The following is a 20,825-nucleotide window of genomic DNA, read 5'->3' as shown; positions in this document are numbered from 1 at the left end:
GCTTAAGAAACCCTTAGGCTAGGAAGAGGCTGGGGTTAGCACTAGTTAGAGAGCAGGGTATTCCTGTTTTACTGAATCATAACTGCCTTAACATGATCATAGACAGAAAATCTTGCTTAACCAGAGCCCAGTGAATCGTTAGGCTGGGAGTTTTTTCTTCCTGCTAGTAAAAATTAGGACCTGTTTGAGAAAACATAAAAACAAAAGACACCCAGCTCACACTCAGGATGCAATTCCCACTCACCCTACAAAAATCTGTCACTGGGCTTGGATTCTCTGAGGCCTTTCACAAGTATTTTTATTAGGAAATCCTCTCAAAGTTCACATTGTGGATCTGGGGAGACATCCTCAAAAGAGAGAAGAGAGCACAGCAAAGTGCCCTGAATACTGGAGCCAGACTACCTGGGTTCAAAACCTGGCTTTTCTACTCTAGCTCTGTTGATTGTGAGAAAGTCATTTAGCCTCTCCCAGGTTTCTGTTTTCCATGTGCTGTTGTGAGGATTTACTGAATTAATACACACAAGACACTAAGTACAGCATATACCAAGTACTCAATAAAAGGCAGCTGTAATTATTCTTACATACGAATGGCAGTAAATTTTAATGTCTCACATGAAGTAGTACAAACTACTACTATTGTTCCATGAGGTGAGGAGCTCTGAGAAGCATGAGCTCAATAAAATAGGATGAAACACCACAACTAGGTCTGTGTGTGTTCTGATCTGCAGGAAAAGGCACAACTGGGCAGATCATGGCCTGCTACAGCCCTCTCTCCGAGTCGCCCAGGTCTAATAGGCAACCCCATCTGTAATTACTTCGTTGACTGGTTTAATGTTCACCCCTGTCCCTCCAGAAGACTAGCTCCATAAGAACAGACACCATATCAGTGCTCAGAACAGTACCTGGCAGACAGTAGGTGCTCAGTTATTAGCAGATGAAAATCAGTGACCCACAGAAAGGGGGTTCTGCCCCAATCTGCTTAGAAAATAATCAGAAAAGATAAACCAAAGGGCAGGTGAAGATGGGAAGTTTAGTAACCAGAAGTTCTTTTAAATTCTGGGATTCTACAATTCCAGTCTAATTAATACACAACATCTTCCTTTATATACGTATTATCCTTATTACCACAGGGTAGCAAAAAAAAAAACCCAAAAACCAAACAAAACAACATCAAAAACCCTGCAGCTGCAAGCCCTCAAATCTCCTGTTTTAAACACTAAAATTCCACCGAGAACCACTGAGTTAAAGAGGAAATGAAGGGCATTACTCCTACATTAGAGCAGAAATTTGTGGCACTGGACTGGAGATCCATAGAAACGCAAACACACTGCCTGAATCAGCAGGCTGGTCACAGCCTGGCCTGGCTTGCTTCCTGTGGCCCACAGGTGGGAAGAGTGGCCTTCATGGAGGGAGGGACCAACACACCCTCCTCCTTTAGTCAAGGCCTAGGAAGGGACAGTTTGATAACCCCACCCTGCCCCACCCCCAGTGAGCTGGGCTTCCAGGCACCGTATGTTTGAAGGGAGTCAGGAACCTGAGACCAGGCTGGTAACTGTTTTCTTTCCCACCCACTACTCCTATAGCTCTGGAGGCCATGACAGGGAGGAAGAAAAGTTAGGGCAACTCTGAGGTGCGGCAGGGAGGACAATCTCAAAGCAACTACTGAAAGCTCGGTCCTACCATAGTAGGGGCCAGTCCAGGCCTGAAGGGTAGCTCAGGGGCTCCTGTAGTTCCACCATGAGCCCACCAGCCTGGGTAGAGCAAATACTTAACACACACCCCAGTCAAAAAGCCCACCCTCCTTTGGAAATGCTCCAAACACAGACAGATATAGTCTCTTGATGTTGCCCTGGGACCCTTCCTCCCCTACTCTGCACCCAGGATCCATTCAGCAGCCATGTGGAGGGGCCCTGAGGTCAGCCTTCAGGACAAGTCATTTTCCCACTCCCTGCTGTCTTGAAGAGCACGAACAAAGAGCAGGGGCCTCCATAAACTCTTGCACTTGGAAGCAGCATTAAAGCTATGGTCTCAGAAATCCTCCCTTCAGGTAAAAGAATAAAACACAGAACAAAATTCACCCCTTCCCAACTCAAGGGTGGTAGAAGAGCTGGGGACCTCTGTTGGAATAAGGACTCCCAAATTTCCTACGTGCTCGTTTTTTATCCTCACATCGCCCCTCTAAAGAGGCCACTGCTATGATGCACCAGAGGGTGAAGAAGTGTGGGGGAGTTGGCTCAAATGTTAATCTCACCAGGAAACATGCAGTTCAGCTGTCCCCACCCTCTAGAACCCAAATTCAGCTCCATTAACCCTATAAAGCGGCAGTGCCACTCCGCCTATCTCAGTCAGATCAGGCCTGAGAGTGTCAAGGGTCACCTCGTTTCCTAGGAGCTCCCAGAGTTACAGAGGAGAGGCCTCAGGAAATAGCAGGAGTGGGGAAGGGAAAAGGAGATAAGCAGAAAGAGGTCTGATTTATAGCTAAGCGGAGAATAAAGGGAGGGACGGTGGAGTTGCCGACAAGGCTCCGGGAACAATGTAAGTAGACTTACCTGCAAGCTTCAAATGCCAGTCCACCACTGAGACCCAAACTACATTCCGAGTCAGACCCGCTTTCGGTGTGTTTTCCAAAGCCATTGGTCACGCCTGCCAAGGACACACAGAGTGAGCCTGAGTGCAGAGAGCCCCCTTCTCGGACACATACTGCAGGGTGAAGCAGCTGCTTTGGGAGTTCAGGGAGGCAGGGGTGCAGAGGACAGATGCTCCTTCCCCTATCGGAACTGAGTCTTGGGTGGTGGAGAAAACATGATAAAGACTTGTTGATTTGGGGGAAAATACTGTTGGCTGGGACAATGCGCAGACACTACATTTTCCTTTTCACTCTTCTGGTTTCACTTTAAGGAAAACATAGCTCAACTCTGGCTACTGTCATTTGGCTATAAAGGGAAATACCAAGACCTCCCTACCTTGGCTGGCTCACATGGTCCTGGCTCTGCTTCTAATTTCAAGCCTTAATTATCAGGGAGTTTCCTCTGCCTCTCAGGGAGCCCACCCGCCTTGCTTCTTCAGATAAACACTCACACACCCTATCTATCACACAGCTGGCAACAGCCAGATTCATTCTTTTGGGATGGAGTCAGGAAAGGTTGGGGCAGGATAAGGGCTCTGTGACAACTACACCCTCAGATATCTAGCAAGGCTAGTTAAAGCAGGAGGTGGCGAAACTTTTCGGCAAAACTAAAGCAGCCCAGACCTTCCTGGGATGGGGAGTCAGAATTCCCTGGGTACTAACCTGGGCTCTGAAAATAGAGTCTATAACCCAGGGCAGGTCACTTTTCCTCTTTAAGCCTTGGCTTACCCTTTGGTGAAGATACTGAAAATAATACTTCTTACTTGTGGAGGATGCTATGAAGTATGAATGGGAGGAGGTCTGTTTACAGAAGGGAGCCCTTCAGAGGCAAATGAAGACTGCCTGGTCAGCCCAGGGACGTGACCCTCATCTTGCAGTGAACGTTCCCACTCTCTTCCCTATTTATCCAATTCCTAACCACTCCAGAGTCCTACAAGCCTGATAGTTGAGCCAAGAGGGTGTGGAAACATGCTAGGCACTTGACTCAAGAACTTAAGTCACAGCAGCAGTGCCACTCCCCCAATCTCAGTCAGATCAGGCCTGAGAGTGTCAAGGGTCACCTCGTTTCCTAGGAGCTCCCAGAGTTACAGAGGAGAGGCCTCAGGAAATAGCAGGAGTGGGGAAGGGAAAAGGAGATAAGCAGAAAGAGGTCTGATTTATAGCTAAGCGGAGAATAAAGGGAGGGACGGTAGAGTTGCCGACAAGGCTCCGGGAACAATATAAGTAGTCTTACCTGCAAGCTTCAAATGCCAGTCCACCACTGAGACCCAAACTACATTCCGAGTCAGACCTGCTTTCGGTGTGTTTTCCAAAGCCATTGGTCACGCTTGGCCAGAAAACCAGGGCTTCCAACTGGTTCATTCTAGTTTGACCCCCTGCTGAAAATTTGCATATCCACCCCTGATGTACTGAATCAGAATCTACAGTTTAACAAGATCCCCCAGATGATTCTTATGTATAACTTCCTGGGAACTCATCAGAAATGCAAATTCTCAGCAGGGGGCCAAACCAGAATGAACCGGTTTGAAGCTATGCAGAAAACCTGAGGTAAAAGTCACACCTGTAAAAGCAGGTGTCTGAGCCAAGATGCCTAGACTCTGGCCTGGCTCTGCCTTTAACATTCATGACCTCAATTTAAGTCACTGAAGCCAGCTGTGCTTCAGATGCCTCATCTGTAAAGGATTAATCCTGTTTTTGTGAGAGTCAACTAAGGTTGCACAAACAACTCCTAGGCGCCAGGCAGCTAGGAGAGTGGGGCAAGAGTAGATTCTCACAGTACCTCCAAGTAGTGGGTCCCCTCAGGTTGGATGGGCCTAATGTCTAGGACTATTTCCCAACAGCAAAACTTCTCATTTTTAGCACGGTGTCCTTAGTGCTGTTTGGTTGGGCCTGATACAGCCAAGAGGGTGACAACAATGGTAACTGCTACCATTTACTGCTATATGCCAAATGCTTTATGTAAGTGATTTCTAATCCTTAGAACCCTGCAAAGTGGTATCACTATCACTAGCTATCAGAGATAAGGAAACTGACAGTCTCAGAGAGGTTAATTAATTTGCCCCAGGATACAGAGTTGAGAAGAAGACTGAGCTTTCAATTCAGCTCTGCCCAACTCCAGGCCTCAAGCTCTTCTTGACTCTCTGTACCAACCTACTGTTTTAATACAAAGAAACTTGGCCCAGAAGGAAGGGAAGGTATTGTTGGAAATACAGTGTTACGCAGGAAGACAGAAAAGCAAGTGCTGGCCTAACAGCCCAAAGCCACCACATAAACGGACATGAGAGGCACACAAGTTACAAAAGCCAAGAGCAGACCCCTCCCCACCAAGCAAGCTGGCTTCCCCATCCCACCAAGACTAAACTACTCTGTCTGGCATTCAAGGCTTTCCAATCCAGGCCCACCTCACCCACCCACTGTTGGCTCCTGAGGTTCCAGGTAGCCCCTCTCCTCACTGTCCCCTACAAAGACTGTCTTTCCTCCTCCTGTTTACACACCCAGGCCAGAGTTCTTCACTCTACCTACTCCTTTCCATTCTTTCCCCATCCCTCTGGGCGAGCCTAGGTGCCACCTTCTCAGGAAACCTTCCCAGCTTCTCCAATTCATATTCCCTAAACACCCCCAGCAGAGCTACCTGTCATCACCTGACACACAGCCACATACTGCCCAGCACTGGGATTGCTTTGCATCTTGGGAGACCATCTAGTCTATTCATTGGACTGTGGACTCTTCTGGAGGTGTAGATGAGTCTGACTTATTTTATTATACCCCCGTGACCAGCTCATGCTGGGCATGTAGTAAGTCCTCTTTAAGACATGGAGCCCCCATACCTACCTCTATGACCTCATCTCCTGCCACCCCCGGCTCACTAGGCTGCAGCCACATAGGTCCCCTCGCTGTTCCTCAGACATGAAGATGTTCTCACTTCCAGGGCCTGTGCATTTGCTAGTCTATCTTTTTGGAATGTTCCTCCCCCAGATACCCAAATGGCTCTTCTTCAACTCCTTCGGATCTCTACTCAAAATGTCACCTCCTCAGAAGGCCTCCCTGTCCACCATATCTGATACCGTAATCTCTCCCACCCCAGCATTCTCTGTCCCCTTCACTGCTTGATTTTCCTCCATAGTTTCTAACATAGGGTATAATTTACTCATTTGCTTAGTCTGTCTCCTCCGTAAGAGAGATTTTTGTGTTCTGTTCATTGATTTTTCCCCAGTGCTTAGAATAGTGCCTGATATTATAGTAGGTGCTCAATAAGTATTTGATGAATGAACTGAAACAAGACAGGAACCATTTTACCATACATAGCTTTGTATCCCCCACAGGGCCAAAGAGAGCCCCAGAGACAAATCTAGCTCTCCGAAAATACTTGCTCACAGCCTGTTCCCCAGGTTGCTACTCATGCACTAGGCCCAACTGTGAGCTATGGAGGCCCTCAATGCTACTAGTGGAGTCCACAGGGGCCATAAGAGAGCTGGCCAATGGAGGAGGTGCTGATCGGCAAGGCAAAGCAGGAAAGCAGATGAGAAGCAGCAAGAGAAGTTGCAGGCGGGGTCACCTGTCTCCTCCTCCTGCTGGGGGGACCTTTCCCCTTCGCTCTCACTACAGCTCCTACTCCGTGGCCGCTTCCGGGAATGCCGCTCATCCTCAGTGCTGGCAGGAGAGGCAGGAGAGCCCACCACACCATGGTCCTCGCCATTCTCCAGGGCCCTGTCTGGGCTCCTCTGCAGCTTCACCCCGTTCTTGGCCTTCTTGAAGAGGACTGATGTGCGGCGGCCCACACCACTGAGTGGGGCACCAGCGGGGGCATCAGGGGCTGTAAAGGACAGTCTGTTGAGGCCACTGTCACTGAGCAGACGTTGTAAGGGCTCACTCCCTAGCTGCAGAGGTGATTTTTCCAAGAGTTCATCTTCTTCCACCTTTCTGGGCTTTAGGAACCGGCTTGGAGGTTTGCTATCATTGATGGGTTTCAGAGTAGGGGGGTCCGGGGGAGATTCCTGCTCAGACAAGGATGGCGCAGGCCCAGTGGGCTCCAGGGTTGGTGGGGGAGGAAGTTTGGAGTCATCTGTTAGAGAAAAAGAGAACCTGCTTGAACATTTTAGAAAGAGTCTGTCCCTACAAATCAGATACTGACACTGATAACCAAGGACTAAAAGCATGTGCTGTCATAAGGCTTGAGGTATGTCCCAGGTCTTGGGCCTGAGCTGAAGAGAAAGTAGGACTAAATTTCACCTCACTAGTAGTTCTCAACTCTGGCTATCTATTAGAATCACCTAGGAAGCTTTAAAAAAATTCCAGTGCCTACGCCTCATCCCAGACTGATTGAAACCAAATCTCGAAGGGAGGGGTATTTTTTTTTTAAAAGCTGTCCAGATGAGTCTGATGCATAGAGGTTGCAAACCATTGCTCTACATCCAAGAAAGGCACCTGCTTAATCGATACTTAGCTCAGTCTCAGCCTGGCAGATTCCGGGTCTGCAATTCTCATTAGACTCATGAGTTTTTTCATTTGTCAATCTATTTTGTCTCATATCATCCAAGTGAGACCACGTGGGGAAGGTAGAAACATAAGTTTACAGAAGTGGAAAACTGAGGCCAAGTAAACTAAAACAGTCGTTCCCAGACATGTTCGCTTGCCCACCACCTTGGAACTTGCAGTAACAGAGGTTTCCAAACCACAGCCCAGACCTCCTCAGTCTGAATATCTGGGAGGTGAGGCCTAGAATTTTTTTTAAAAACCCTCTGGATGATGCTGTTGCAGCCGGTCCACTGAGTATGACTCTGCCCTGCCAGGGTCTAGGTGTGGAGAGCTGGGTGGTATGGCTGACTGCCACATGGGAGGCCGAGAGGATCACAATGGACACAAAGTCCTCCAATGCCAAGTGCAACCTCTGAACTATTTCCTCTTTCTCTTTCAACCAGAAATAAATGGGCTATTTGGACCTGAACCCTCTGGAGATGACTCCCAACCTTTCGGACTGTGGAGATGACAGGCCCTCCTAAGCCACAGGCTCAGACCCAAGGGCAAGTATGAGAAAGACAATTCTGCCCTCTATGAGTGGGGAAAAACTGGAAGCAGCTCAGTTCATAAGGCCCCTGGGTCCCTGACAGAATCACTTCCCCAGCTGTCTTTTGCAGTCTGGTCTTTCTGCTTGGAATGAGCCCGCAGGCTGAGGCAGCTGGAGTCAAAACTATGAAGTAGCTCAAGAGCCCAGACCACCTTCTCTGCTATCCCCCTACACCCCCCATAACCTGCTCTGAGAGCCTTTCCACATGATGCTATAAAGTGAGCTGATATTTAAATGATATGCACACTATCGCCATAACAAGTGCAAAATATTGAAATAAATTCTTTACTGGTTAGTAAACAGTGCTGGCCCCCAGCACCTGAGACTCCTTGAACATCCCCATAATCCAGCAACTAAACATTCACATCAGGAACCCTCAGGAGCCCACTCCAATACAACCAAAACAAGTTGCCATGGAGTCGACTCTGACTTATGGCGACCCCATGTGTATCAGAGTAGAAATGTGTACCATAGAGTTTTCAATGGCTGACTTTTGGGAACTGGATTGCCAGGGCTTTCTTTCAAGGCACTTCTGGGTAGACTCAAACCCCCAACCTTTTGGTTAGCAGTCAAGCGTGTTAACCATTTGCACCACTCAGGGATTCCTCCAATACAACAGCCAATGTCTATTCTGACTGATAAATGTTAAGTCTCTACTGATTGTTAAATATTTTGAATATCATCCCTGGGTATACAGAGAAGTATGACCCCTCCCAAGGGCTTCTGCTTCCCCAAAAGGGTCAGAACCTAAAGTGGTGGAAGGATGCTCCCACTTGCTTGGATTCAGGCTGGCCCTTAACCTCTTACTCCTCCCAGAACCTGCCTGCTTGTGACTCTCTCTCACCTCTGTCCCCATCGTCTTCTGGCTCCTCCTGCAGGGCCTGCTCCAGCATGGCAGCCTCGCCCCGCGGCCCTGCCGACAGCTCCCCATTGGGCACAGTCTTGTTCAATGACGGCAGCGGTGGTGGTGGCTGTGCCAGCTTCTGCCGAAGGGCGTTGATTTCCCGATGCAGCAGGCGGACACGGCGCGTCCGGGCCCCGCTGGACCGCATGGCGCTCACCAGGTCCAGTTTCTCCAGCAGCTCCTTCAGCTGCACCTCCGAGGACAAATGGGCCCGGTTCTCTGGGATAAGGATGTTGTCCACTGCCAGGGAGAAGGGAGGACAGAAGGGGCTGAAGGACCCGCCCAGCCCAGGGCAAGGGGAAGGGGTCGAATCCTCCGGATGCAAAACATTCTCCTGGAATGCCTGGGCCAGCGGCTTCCAGTAGCGTCACTGTGGGATCCTGGCCCTGGTAACACTGCTGCCCGGAGGGCAACCACAGGGACAAGGTCAGAATCTGGGAAACATCTGCAGGAAGCAGTTCACAGTCACAATTACGGGCTCTGTGGAGCAGGCATGAGGTGGTTTGGCAATCCCCCGGCCTGAGTGACTGTTTAGCTGCTGCCACTGAGAAGCAGAGAGCAGGGGCAGACACAGCATCAGGCTCAGAGGCAATTGCATTTTTCTGGTCCTTGACCTGTACTCTTCTGAATGAGCCAGACACACACCAGCATAGCAACCCCCAGCCCCATGCTCCAAGCCACACAGAGGGGGTTTGGGAGAGGAAGATCCCAGGTGAAGCTTTTTCAAACCAGGGCTTTGAACCGGGTTTGTTCTGGTTCAAAGCCCTGCTGAGAATTTGCATTTCTAACAAGTTCCCAGGCCATGCTAATGCTGCGGGTTAGGGACCAATTCTGTGAACCACTAGTAGAGCTGTGGTTCTCAGAATTGCTTCTACGTAAGAATCACCTGGGGGATCTTGTTAAAATGTAGATTCTGATTCAGTATATCTGGGATACCAAACCCACTGCCATCGAGTCGATTCCGACTCATAGCCACCCCTTAGGGTTTCTGAGGCTGTAAATCTCTACGGAAGCAGACTGCCACATCTTTTTCCTGTAGAGCCACTGGTGGTTTCAAATCGCCAACCTTTTGGTTAGCAGTTGATCACTTTAACCACTACGCCACCAGGGCTCCTTATATCTGGGCTGGAAAGGCAAATTCTCAGCAGGGGTTTGAACCAGAACAAACCAGCTCAAAGCTCCGTTTCAAACAGATTAGCACCTGATTCCCCTTCCCTACCATTCAACAAATACTAAATGCATTAGTTAACCTTTAACTCTTGAAACTATTCTAGCCACAAGCAAGTGTACCCCAGCTTTGCTACTGGAGTCTGCCCAATAGTCCTAAGGCCCGCCCTGATCCCCGGCTCTGTGGGCTCTGTGCCTGTGCCTCCTCCTGGCCCATCTCCACCCCACCCATCCAGGCTTCTCACCGTCTTCCCAGGAGAAGCGGTAAAAGTCCTCCAATTTGGGTGACTCGGGCAGATGGGTGCCCCTTTCGGGGTCATAGCCGATGTTCTCCGCCTGCCGCCGGGCGTGCCGCAGGATGGCCCCTCCTAGGTCCCGCAGGCGGACAGCTGCTCGGTGGAAAATTGTGTCTTTAGCATTATACTTCATGCAGTTGGTAACTATAAGGTTAAAGTCCTCCTCAAACTCCTCCAAGGTGCGGTACAGGTGGGACTCCAGCTTCCGCCTCATAGTAGAAAAATCCATTGGCTTGGATATGAATTCCAGGTAATCTGGAACCTAAACATATAAAACCTGTACAATTACAACAACCATTTACTAGCCAAACAGGGCGTACCCTTCACCGGCACTCTTGGCCTCCCCGTTTTCTGCTTTAGTCACATCAGGTCTACTCAAAGCCCCAGGGGCCTGGCCCACCCTAGCATGCTCCCTGGGGCATTAACCCCTCACCAAGGGTCTCCTAGCCTTGCCAGACCCCCCAGGTGTGTACATTCTGTGGCTCAACCCCCTCCTGGCCTACTCAGAACCTGCTTCCAGTTCAGAAGGGGTTCACTGCTCAGGGAGTGGGGAGGAACTTGCCTCACTCAGGTTGACTGGTTCCGCAAAGATGTGTGCGGGATCCTTCTCCTGCAGCAGGTCCAGCGTTGTCCTCAGCAGGACATTGAATGGCATCAGTTCCAGCTCCATGGCAGCCTGCTGAACCTTAACCTATGGAGCGAGGTGGGGAGGGATCAGGATACCCCTGCAAAGAGGCACTGAAACTTTTTCTTGATAACTTAACTTTCACCCATCATGTACAACAAATTTTCTCAGGATATTAAGCTGACCAGGATGCGAGGAGCTATTCTATCACCCAGCCCCTGGCCTAGGAATAATAATACCCACAGCTACAATTTTGTGGATGTTTCCTATGTATTAAGCACCATACCAAAACTTGCAGTAACGATAATAATTGTTATTGTTTTGTTTTATTATTATTATTATATAGTAATTATTATTATTAGCACTTTTATGGTCCTTACTGACAGGTATGTTCTAAGTGTTTTATGTATTATTAACTAAAATGATCCTCACAACAACTATGAGCTAGGTAGAGATAAGGTATTGACAAAGAGAAAACTGAGGCACAAAGAGACTAAGTAACTGGCCCAAGGCCACACAGCTAATAAGAGGCAGGGTTGGGATTCAGTCCCAGACAAGTCTGGTTCCACAGTGTGTGCTGTTGACCACTATGCTCTAATGCCTCCTTACTTTACATTACTTCAGTTAATCATCACAATAACCTTGAAGGAGAAACTCTTATGATCCCCATTTTACAGATAAGGACTGTGAGGTTTAGAGATTATGATAAGGAGTCACTAGCCCAAGGTCACTTAGCTAGAAAAGAACAGAGTCACAATTTGAACCCAGATGTGACTGACTCCAAAGAGCACACTGATGATATACAATGTGCCTTGGACTACAATTTCCCACCCAGTGTGTTGCGATCTTGATCCCATCGGCCTTTGGGGCATCTGGCTCAGCCTGGGGTGACTAGAGCCTCTAGGCTTACCACCTCGGGTGGCATGCTATACAAATATTATTTTCTATGTGGGCCCTAATGTGAAATGGTTGAGAAGCCATGAACTGGACCACGAAAAGTTTCTGCCTCGGCTACATCAAAACAGGCCTGCCTGCTTCCGAGGATCATGGCTTCCTTCTCCCTCCCATTTCCCTGAACCACAGGCAGAAGAGAGGCTCAGCTGTGGGGCCAGACCTGGGAGGGCACACAGTCTGAACCTATGGAGAAGGTCCTAAGAAGTCCTCTATGGCCACCCACACAAACTATCATAAGAGCTGTCCAGGCTCAGAGGTGGAAACTCAGGCTATGAGCCTGCTAGAGAAGGGCTCATGCTGGGGCTGAACAAGCAAAGTGGAGTTTGGAGAAAGAGAAAAAGGAACACTGTTAACCAGGTTTCTGAAGCATGGGAGTAACAGCTGCTATTCCTGGACCAGAATGAACAGGTTTGGTTTGTCATCCATTCAATTAATAGTATTTGCTCTCTGCCATGCGCAGAGCACTGAGGTAGACACTTCAAGGAGGCAGAGTATCAATGATGATGGTGATGATAATAATAGTAGCTAACACTTACATAGCCCCTACAATGCGTGGGGGATTATTCTAAGCTCTTTACATATACAAAATCATCTAATCCTACAACAACCCCATGATGTGGGTTCTATTATTGTCCTCATTTTATAGACAAGGAAACTGGGATATAAAGAGATTAAGTAACCTGTTCCATGTCACACTTGTAGTAAGTGGCAGAGCCAGGATTTAAACCTAGGCAGTCTGGTGTAACAGCCCATGCTCCTAGCCCCTATGTTAAACTATCACAACATTTCCTACCCTCAGGGACTTAGAATCTCCCTGAACAGATGGTAGAAATTTTTAAATTACTCAAGACCCTAATTGTTTAAGGGCCTACTGAGAAATTCTGGAAGAATTTCAGACGGAAACTTATCGACATGGGTGAGCAGGGAAGCTGTAGAACAGAAACAAAACCAAAAAAACCCAAAGCCACTGCCACTGAGTTGATTCCAATTCATGATGACCCCATGTGTGTCAGAGTAGACCTGGCAGGGGATCCTGGCTCTCCCCATGCCACACGGACAATGGGAGAAAGAGGCCTTGAACAAGAGCCCCGGGGCTGGGGGTTCTCCTTACCTGCTCCCGCTTGAGTTTCTCTCTCTTCCGAATTAGCTCAATCAGCAGCCGTGCCCGCTCCAAGTCGTGCCGGAGCTTCTGCCAGTATTTCAGCTCCTCCTTCACTGCACTTGTCTTCTCATCCTGCTCTCGCTGCAGGAGAGCCAGGGGAGGAGGAGCTGGGGGCCTCCTTCCTGTCCAAGCCTCACGGGGGCCTTGGCAGGTAAGAGCCCCGTCCCCTTCCTCGACTGCCCACCTTCCCAGAGAGCCTATCCACCCCGTCTCCACCTGGGTGTCTTGCTGTTGCGCTTCCCTGGCCTTATGACAATGTTTCTTCATTGCCCCATGATAACCATGGCTGGAATGAGAACTGGGACTGCTTCCCCCACCCCTTGGGACACCACACAGCAGCTGTGCCCATCAGGCCTAGTAAGAATTTCAGAAGAAAACTAATAGACACCTCAAGGGTGGGAGGAATTCCATCCTAGGGCTATGAAAACAAAATGTGGTTCTTACTGTAAGCTTGTACTAAGTGGCTCGAGAGTACTTTGGTAAAACAACTGCAAAAAGTTTGATTCCTGTCCTGGTAGAGGTTATGGTGTATTTAGCGGAAGGAGGAGAACAGGTTTTGAAGCACAAGGGCATATTAGCATGTAGACAACAAAAATTGTTGAGGAGATATAAAACAGAAAATCTGAATGGGTAGGGTTAGGCCAGGGAAGCATTTCAGTGGGAGAAATCTTGCTCCGGCTTCACAGTAAGGTAAAGGGATGGGCGAAGCAGTAACGAAGGCCTCTTCTGGAACAGATGAGACCACATGGGCAGAGGCATGGAGGCAGAGTTGGTGATTCTTTGCTTGGTGAGCAAAATCACTGGCCAGAGAGGCTAGGAAACCACAAAAGCCAAAGAAGGTCAGTCCAGGATCCAGCTGACAAGAAACCTCAAACGACAGGGAAAAGAGCCTAGACTTGGCCTGCCTGGAGAGGGGGAGTATATTCTGGAAATGCAAGTAGCATGGTGGGAAATGGTGTGTGAGTGAGACTATGGCAAAGAAAAGAATTAGAGACTAGAGACCACCTAGAGAACTACTGCTAAAATCAACGGGACATGGGTAGAACAGGGTGGCTGTTGAATGGAAATAAAACCAAAAAACCAAACCCGTTGCTGCTGAGTCGATTCCAATTCATGACGACCCCATGTGTATCATGTATAGAGCAGAACTATACTCCATAGAGTTTTCAGAAATACACAGCCATATATTGACAAATCCCCCAAAACAGCTTAGGGGATAATTAACTGTGGCCCATTATGGGGGGAAAAAATCAGAAGTACCTCCAAAGTGGGGAATATATGAGCTCAGGAGGGAGAACGTTCCGTGACAATAATGGGGAAGTAAGTTTATTGACAGTAAGAAGATAGCGAACTCCATTTCCAGTGTTTTTGCATTACAACATCCAGTGGAAGTGTCCCAGAGAGATTGAGGGCAGAAAACGGGGTGAGGACATAAAACCTGGGGCTGCTGCTACACACTTATTTAAAACTATGAGAGTGGACGAGCTCCCCAAGCAAATGGGCAGGCAGCAGGACTACTGGGAATGTCAACTGTTAAGGAGTGGGGTCAGCACATGGTACAGTCAGTGGAGTAGAAGAGTAGAAAATAGTGTCACACAGCCCCATAAAACCAATGGGACTAATGAGGCACAGCAGTCCAGGGACAAGGGCTAGAAGGCAGAAGGGGATAGCAAAGCTGGTGATAGGGAACCCTAGGTTGAGTAAGGGTAGTGTTGATGTGTTGTGAGGTTGTTAACCATTGCCAGAGGGCAACATGTGTACTAACTGTTTAATGAGAAAAAACTATTTTGTTCTATAAACCTTCATCTAAAGTGAGAATAGCAGCACAACTGGAAGAGTGTAGTCGATGTCACTGAACTGTGCATGTAGAAATTTTTGAAATGGTGTATCATTGGCTATGTATATTTTCACCAAAAGAAAAAAAAAGGTCAAGAAGGGAGAGGGTTGACATGTCGTGGGGTTGTTAACCAATGTCATAAAACAATATGTGTACTACTGTTTCATGAGAAACTATTTGTTCTGTAAACCTTCACCTGAAGAACAATAAAAAAAAAAACAATATTAAGAAAAAAAAAGAAAATAGTGTCACAGAAAAGCTCTTAGACAAGGTGATCCATGGTGTCAAATGCAGCCCAAGAGCCAATAAGGTGAGAATCTGGGGAAAGACTTGCTAGGCTGGGAGGAGGTCGATGATGTTCTAGTGGTGGCTTCGAAGGAGCAGGGGGACAAAAAGGTTCATGGAAGGACCGAATATAGACACTGGCTTCAGGAGGTTAGTTACAAAAGGTAAAAGTGAAATCAGACACATCTCCAAGGTTATCAGAGTCAAATAAAGGCTTGCTTCAACTCTGGAGCAGTGGTGTTGGCAATGTTTAAAGACGGAAGTAACAGAGCAAGAGAAGAGGGAGAGAGAACTGAAGATGTTAAAAATTGAAGGGAAATAAAAGTCCCTCAGCAGGCCTCTACCATTTTGGAAAACACCAAACATTCAGCAACTCTAGTTGCTAAGGGCTGGACGTACGTCCTTCTCAGCTCCCCACAAGGCTACCACAATTGTGCAGGCGGTACACTACAACTTAGATTGTAAATTTACATAGTTACTATGAAACATTTTCTGGCAGGTGGCCGTATAATATCTTGAGGAAAGGGTGTCTTTTTCTAATTCACACAATGACAGCCCTGGCTCTCATTCAGCCCACCTCTTCTCTCTTTCTGCCACATCTAGAAGATTTCTCTTTGCCCCAACATATGTGGAAAGTTGGGCTTGCCTGTCACTCTCCCTAGAATTTGCTCCAAAGTTGTGCCTTTCTCATCCAGAAGGACGTCTACTGTGAAAGGTCTCTGAAGGGCCCCTCGGCCGCCTCGGCACCAACAGGCAATCTACAGTGCTGGAGGTCATTCCTGGGGTAGACCACCCAGAGGGCTGATCCCTACAGGCAAAGGCTCCTTGGAGGACTCAGGGAGGTATGCCACCCACGCCCCAACCATCTCCCCTTCTCCTTCATTCTACATCTCCCTTCCCAGCCCTCACATCACCACTTTACCTACCTGCTCAGCGTTCCTTTGCGACTGCAGGTGGGAGTGCAGGCGCCGGATGAGGGGGACACCATTCCGTGCCTGCCGCTTCAACAGCCAGTAGTTGTGAAGCCGCTGCATGAACTGGTTTTTCCTCTGAAAGGAGAGACCACTACAGATCTTGTTCAACCTTGAGTAGAGGCACAGGAAGTGAAAGAAAGGGTCAGTGTGCAGCCCAGATTAGAGCCCATGCATCCTATCCAGACCCTGGTGCATTTCTGAACCATACAGAGGAGGAAAGAATAAAGTGACCAATTGCCTCACCTCAGAGAAAGGCTTGGAAAGGACAGCAAGGTTAAGCAGCTCAGATTCAGCATGAGGTATTTCACTCGCTTTTCCACTTCCTGCCCTGCGTCCTGAACCTCCAAAAAGAACCCCTCCCAGAAACCCCATTTCCTATGGCCCTTGAATCCTCAGTTGCAGGCACTGGTTAAGAAATAGGCCTGTGCCCCAGTGTCCCCCCCACTCCCCACCTGCTTCTTGAAAAAGGCAGCCAAAGGGAACAGGAACTTGAGTAAGCTATGGGCAATGTGGTCACTATTTCCTGATCCCTATGGCTAAGGGTGCCACCAGACCACGGGGTAGTTCACAATCAGGCTGGAAGGAAAGTCAGTGGGAGTGTATTAGGCTACTGTTTTCTGAGCTCAAATGCAACCCCTTGGACTTGTCTGACCACTGGTTTTCCCATAAAAAATCTCAGCAGCCTGTGATTGAACCAAATGAAAAAAAAATTGGATTTGAAGATGTAAGAGGAAGAATCTGAAAATGTGGCTTGCTAAAGCACCCTAAAAGAGAAGTCTACATCTTAAGGTCAGGGTTTAAGCAGTAACACCTGGGGGAAGAGAAAGGCGTAGGAAGGAAATTAATGAAAACTTAATATCTCTACCCTAACACCCATACTGCAAGGTGGGCACATTATTCCCAAATTACAAAAGATGGAAAGGTAGCCTGGGAACAGAGGCTGAAAATAGTGTCAGAGTAACTACTGCAGGTAATAAAGATAGTGGCATGAGTAGGATGTGAATCCAGGATTTCTCTACTATACCATGTTGTATCCCAAACATGGTTATCCACAGGGTAAATAAAGCTTCAGTACTCCTGTCATATTCCCTCCACCTTTTCACTTCATCTTACTCTGCTGAAAGGAAGATAAGCATGGCTAACCAAGAAAGTAAAGCCTAAGAAGGATGGGCATGTTGGGCTAGATGTTGATCCCCCAGGCCTTGCTCCTCTCCACAGTCAAGACATTTCTGCCCCAAAGCCAAGCTTACAAAATCAAGGCCTAGGCCCTTTCCCAAAGGACAGATTCCCCACCAACGTCCATGCCAAGCACACCTGTACAGATGCAGGCAGCCCCCACCCTCTACAACCTCTTGGCCATGAAGGGCCCCAACAGCATTTGTGCAGGTAGGGAAAAGAATAATAGTAAAATAGCAGCAGCAGCAGTAGTCACCATTTATTGAGCGCTTACTATTTGCCAGGCACTGTGCTAAGTGCTTTACTTATGTCATCTATTTCTTACAATAGCCCTATGTGGTATGTTCATTTACAAACAAACGAAGACTCAGAGACGTTAAGTAAGTTGTCAAAGGTGTACAGGTAATAAGAAATAGAAACAGGATTCAAGCCCAGGTCTGTCTGGCTCTTAGCCAGCACGCTATGCTGGCTCCTGTGAGAAGCATCTAGAAGAGCAGACACCTCAACCAAAAGGCCTGGCCACTGGGCACAACCACCATACTAAGCATCAGCCCATCCTCCTCAGGAAAGAGGATAGCCTACAACAGTCCTGTGACTAGAAGACAAATTCCAAGTTGCCAAAATTCTAACTTGTTCCATGGATCTTCTCCACTCTTGTGCCTTCTCTCCAGCCTAGCAAGTCTGGTTGCCTATTCCCCTCACACAACTCATTCCCCACTACCCTCCAGTACTCCTTCTCCCTACCTCTCTCACCAAGAGAGAAAGACAGCAGAAACAGAACGCAAAGCCTCATGAACCCGAGATTGTAGTCCAGGGTCTGTCTCTTTCTACCTGGTCTCAGCCTTTAGAACAGGACTTGACATATAGTAAGTGCTCAATAAACATCTCATTGAATGAATAAAGGAGTGAATAACTTTACCTCCCGTGGCCGCAGTTTCTTCATCTGGGGGTGTGGGAGAAGGTGCAAGGACTACATTAGATGAATAATCACTAAGATTCCTTCCTGCTCTAACACCATGTAATTTTTTTATGAGCATCATCACCCTTAAGATGAGCCTCCCCTGGGAAATCTTCTGTCTCTTGCCTCTCTTCCAAGCTCCAGTCCTTCCAATAGCTCCAGTTACCTATCTGATGGTTTAACCCATGTACAGTGGTCTCAGTGGGGGCCCAGGTGGCTTAATTACACAGCTAAGGAGTGATCCTCAAGCTTCTCAAAAAGAGAAACAGCATGCCCTACTCCCTCCCCATACCCCAGAAAATCCTCATCATACCCAAGACAGAGCTTTCTGGACAGCAGATACCCACACTGACCCTGTGAAACAGTGGTTGTCAATTTGGAGTAGTTTCACTCTAGGGGTTTTTGGAAAAATGTGTGGAGAGTGTTTGAGGTTGTCACAAAGACTCGGAAATGGGGAAGGGGATGCAACTGGCATTTACAGCAATGATCAGGAATGCTAAACATCTAGCAATGCATGGCACAGTCCCTAACAATGAAGAATTATCCTGTCCAAAATGCCACTAGTGCCCCTGTTGAAAAATACTACCTTAGATATCCTGTAACCTGGGTTTCTGAGCAACCAAAGTGTTTTATTTCACCTTAAATCAAAGAAAATATATTACTCCGAGGGCACAATCAAAACCACAAACTGGGCCAGGCTAGCCCAGGGTCTAAAGAAGTTCAAATCTGGGAGCACAGAAGAGAACAGATGTCCACCAACCATGCCTGGGGGAGGAAGTTTAGCCCAGGGCTAATGCCAGCCAGAGAAGCCATCAGTCCTTGGGGAGCCCTTCTGGGCAGGCTCACCTGTAGGAGGGGATCTGTGGTATAGTGACCATTGGGACAGTGGAGGGTGTGTCCAGGCCCACTTCCTCTGGTTCTTTCTTGATCTTTTGTTTCAAACTCATCTTGTTCTTCTTGGGCACTCCCTTAAGAGGGCCACCCATCCCACCTTGGCCTTCCTCCTCCTCCTCCTTCACTTCTTTCTCATCTTCTTCCTCTTCCCCACCACCCTCCTTTAGTCCTTCTTCATCTCCAGCTTCACTAAGGCCACCAGGGCAGTCATCCTTTCTCCTGGCAGTGGTGGCACGTGGTGGTGAGTGGGCCTCACAGTAGGCCGTCTTGCGCACTGTGAAGATGGTGCCATTGAGGCTGGTCTCCCGCATGGGCTCAATCTTCATGAAGAGCCCAGCCCGCTGTGCACACGTCACATGAAAGGCCGTGTAGCAGTTCACCTTATGGCACTGGATGGCTGCACCCAGTCCCTTCTGCTTGCAGATATAGCAGGTTAGTTTCCAGCGGGCAGGTGGGATGTTGTCAATGCCCTCGATAGGCTCCAGGAACACGGTGTTAGCGAAGCAGACTTCAGGGATCCAGATGGCGCACACCACATGGGCCCAGTGCCCGTCGCTCGTCTGTTTGAAGGCACCACCCTTATTGGGGCAGAGGACGCAATCCACAGGCCGGGAGGGAGACTGCAGGCAGCAGCGGCAGAGCCACTGGCCCTCAGGGATGTAGGGAACACCGTAGCACTCCTGGTGTACAGCCAGGTTGCAGATGTCACAGAAGAGAATGACATTGCTATTATGGCATTCATCATCCAGGCACACGCAACAGAAGGCGTCTTCATCAATGAGTGACTGCTGGGCCCCACTGCTGCGACTCTCCAGGTATGACTCTTTCTCAAGTCGGTCCACTAGCAGCTCGAAGGTGTCTGCTGACACCAAACTGTGCCCATCCACTCGCCGCTTCTCATTTACCATATCCAGCCAGGCAAGGTCTTCCTCATCCATGTCGTACTCTACCTCTGCATCCAGGTCTTCAGGTGGCTTCTCAATGTAGCGGTAGTAGGCTGCGGGCAAAGGAGGTGCTTCTGGCTGGCTGGCTGAGTCCACCATGCGGAAGCTGGGCTGTGGGAGGTTGAAGGAGGTGCCGGATGCATGCTTAGAGCAGGACTCCTTCTTCTTGCCTTTGGATGAGGGTTTCTTGGACTTGCCAGGGAACTGGGGCTGCTCACTATTTTCCTTATTACTGTTACATTCGGTGATATCCTGAGCAGTCAGTTCATCCTCTGTGATGATCTTAAGCGGGTCATAGATGCTGATGCGATGCAGGCGTCCATCAATGTCCACCTCGACAATCCGCTGGGCCTGGGCATATGTCAGGGTCTCACGGGTGGGTGAGCACTTGAGACTGTAGGGTGACGGGGAGCGCCGGCCCTCGGCATTCTGCCGCGACTTCTTGCGCGGTTTCCTCATGGTACCTGGGAACCAAGTGAACAGGCCTAAGGAGAGAAGGCCAGGAGACCATGAGCTGGATGTTCATGCATACACTTACCCATTCACCCTTCCATATGATCGAATGGACACCAAGAGGACCAGCTGTTTCCCTGTCCGAACAATCTGCCCTGCAGAATCCACGTGGCTTGTTCATTCACCTCCTTCAAGTCTTTCCATAAACATCATTTCTGTCATACTTTCTCTAACTACTCTACTTAAAATTTGAAATCCCTACCTCCCACTAGCAACCCACCTTTCATCCTGCTTTATTTCTGCCTATAGCACCAATTTCTGTCGAACTATGTAATTTGCCTATTTATTGTGTTTATTGTTTGCTTCCTTCCACTAGAGTGTAAGCTCCATGAGAGCAGGGATGTTTGCCTGTCTTGTTTACTGCTGTATCCCAACTGCCTGGAATGGTGTCTGGCTCAGTAAGTATTTGTTGAATGGCAAGAGAAATCAAACACACATGATCCCT

The 20,825-nt window shown here is 48.5% G+C and overlaps 1 protein-coding gene across 1 annotated transcript in view; it reads right to left on the bottom strand.

The window, feature by feature from the left end:
* BRPF3 (bromodomain and PHD finger containing 3) overlaps nucleotides 1-20,346 on the bottom strand; it is a 32,650-nt gene extending 12,304 nt beyond the window's left edge. Inside the window, exons 1-8 of the mRNA XM_004379403.1 lie at nucleotides 18,876-20,346; nucleotides 15,848-16,004; nucleotides 12,749-12,880; nucleotides 10,621-10,749; nucleotides 10,008-10,320; nucleotides 8,536-8,835; nucleotides 6,183-6,689; nucleotides 2,550-2,643 (exon numbers count right to left, since the gene is read on the bottom strand). Of these exons, the coding sequence (XP_004379460.1) occupies nucleotides 2,550-2,643; nucleotides 6,183-6,689; nucleotides 8,536-8,835; nucleotides 10,008-10,320; nucleotides 10,621-10,749; nucleotides 12,749-12,880; nucleotides 15,848-16,004; nucleotides 18,876-20,326 (3,083 nt within the window). The 5' untranslated portion in view covers nucleotides 20,327-20,346. The remainder of the gene's footprint in view (nucleotides 1-2,549; nucleotides 2,644-6,182; nucleotides 6,690-8,535; nucleotides 8,836-10,007; nucleotides 10,321-10,620; nucleotides 10,750-12,748; nucleotides 12,881-15,847; nucleotides 16,005-18,875) is intronic.
* Nucleotides 20,347-20,825: the final 479 nt, after the last annotated feature.

Source organism: Trichechus manatus, unplaced genomic scaffold (assembly GCF_000243295.1).
Source record: "Trichechus manatus latirostris isolate Lorelei unplaced genomic scaffold, TriManLat1.0 scaffold00065, whole genome shotgun sequence".
Lineage (NCBI taxonomy): Eukaryota > Metazoa > Chordata > Mammalia > Sirenia > Trichechidae > Trichechus > Trichechus manatus.
This window is presented reverse-complemented; position numbering and strand designations above follow the sequence as displayed.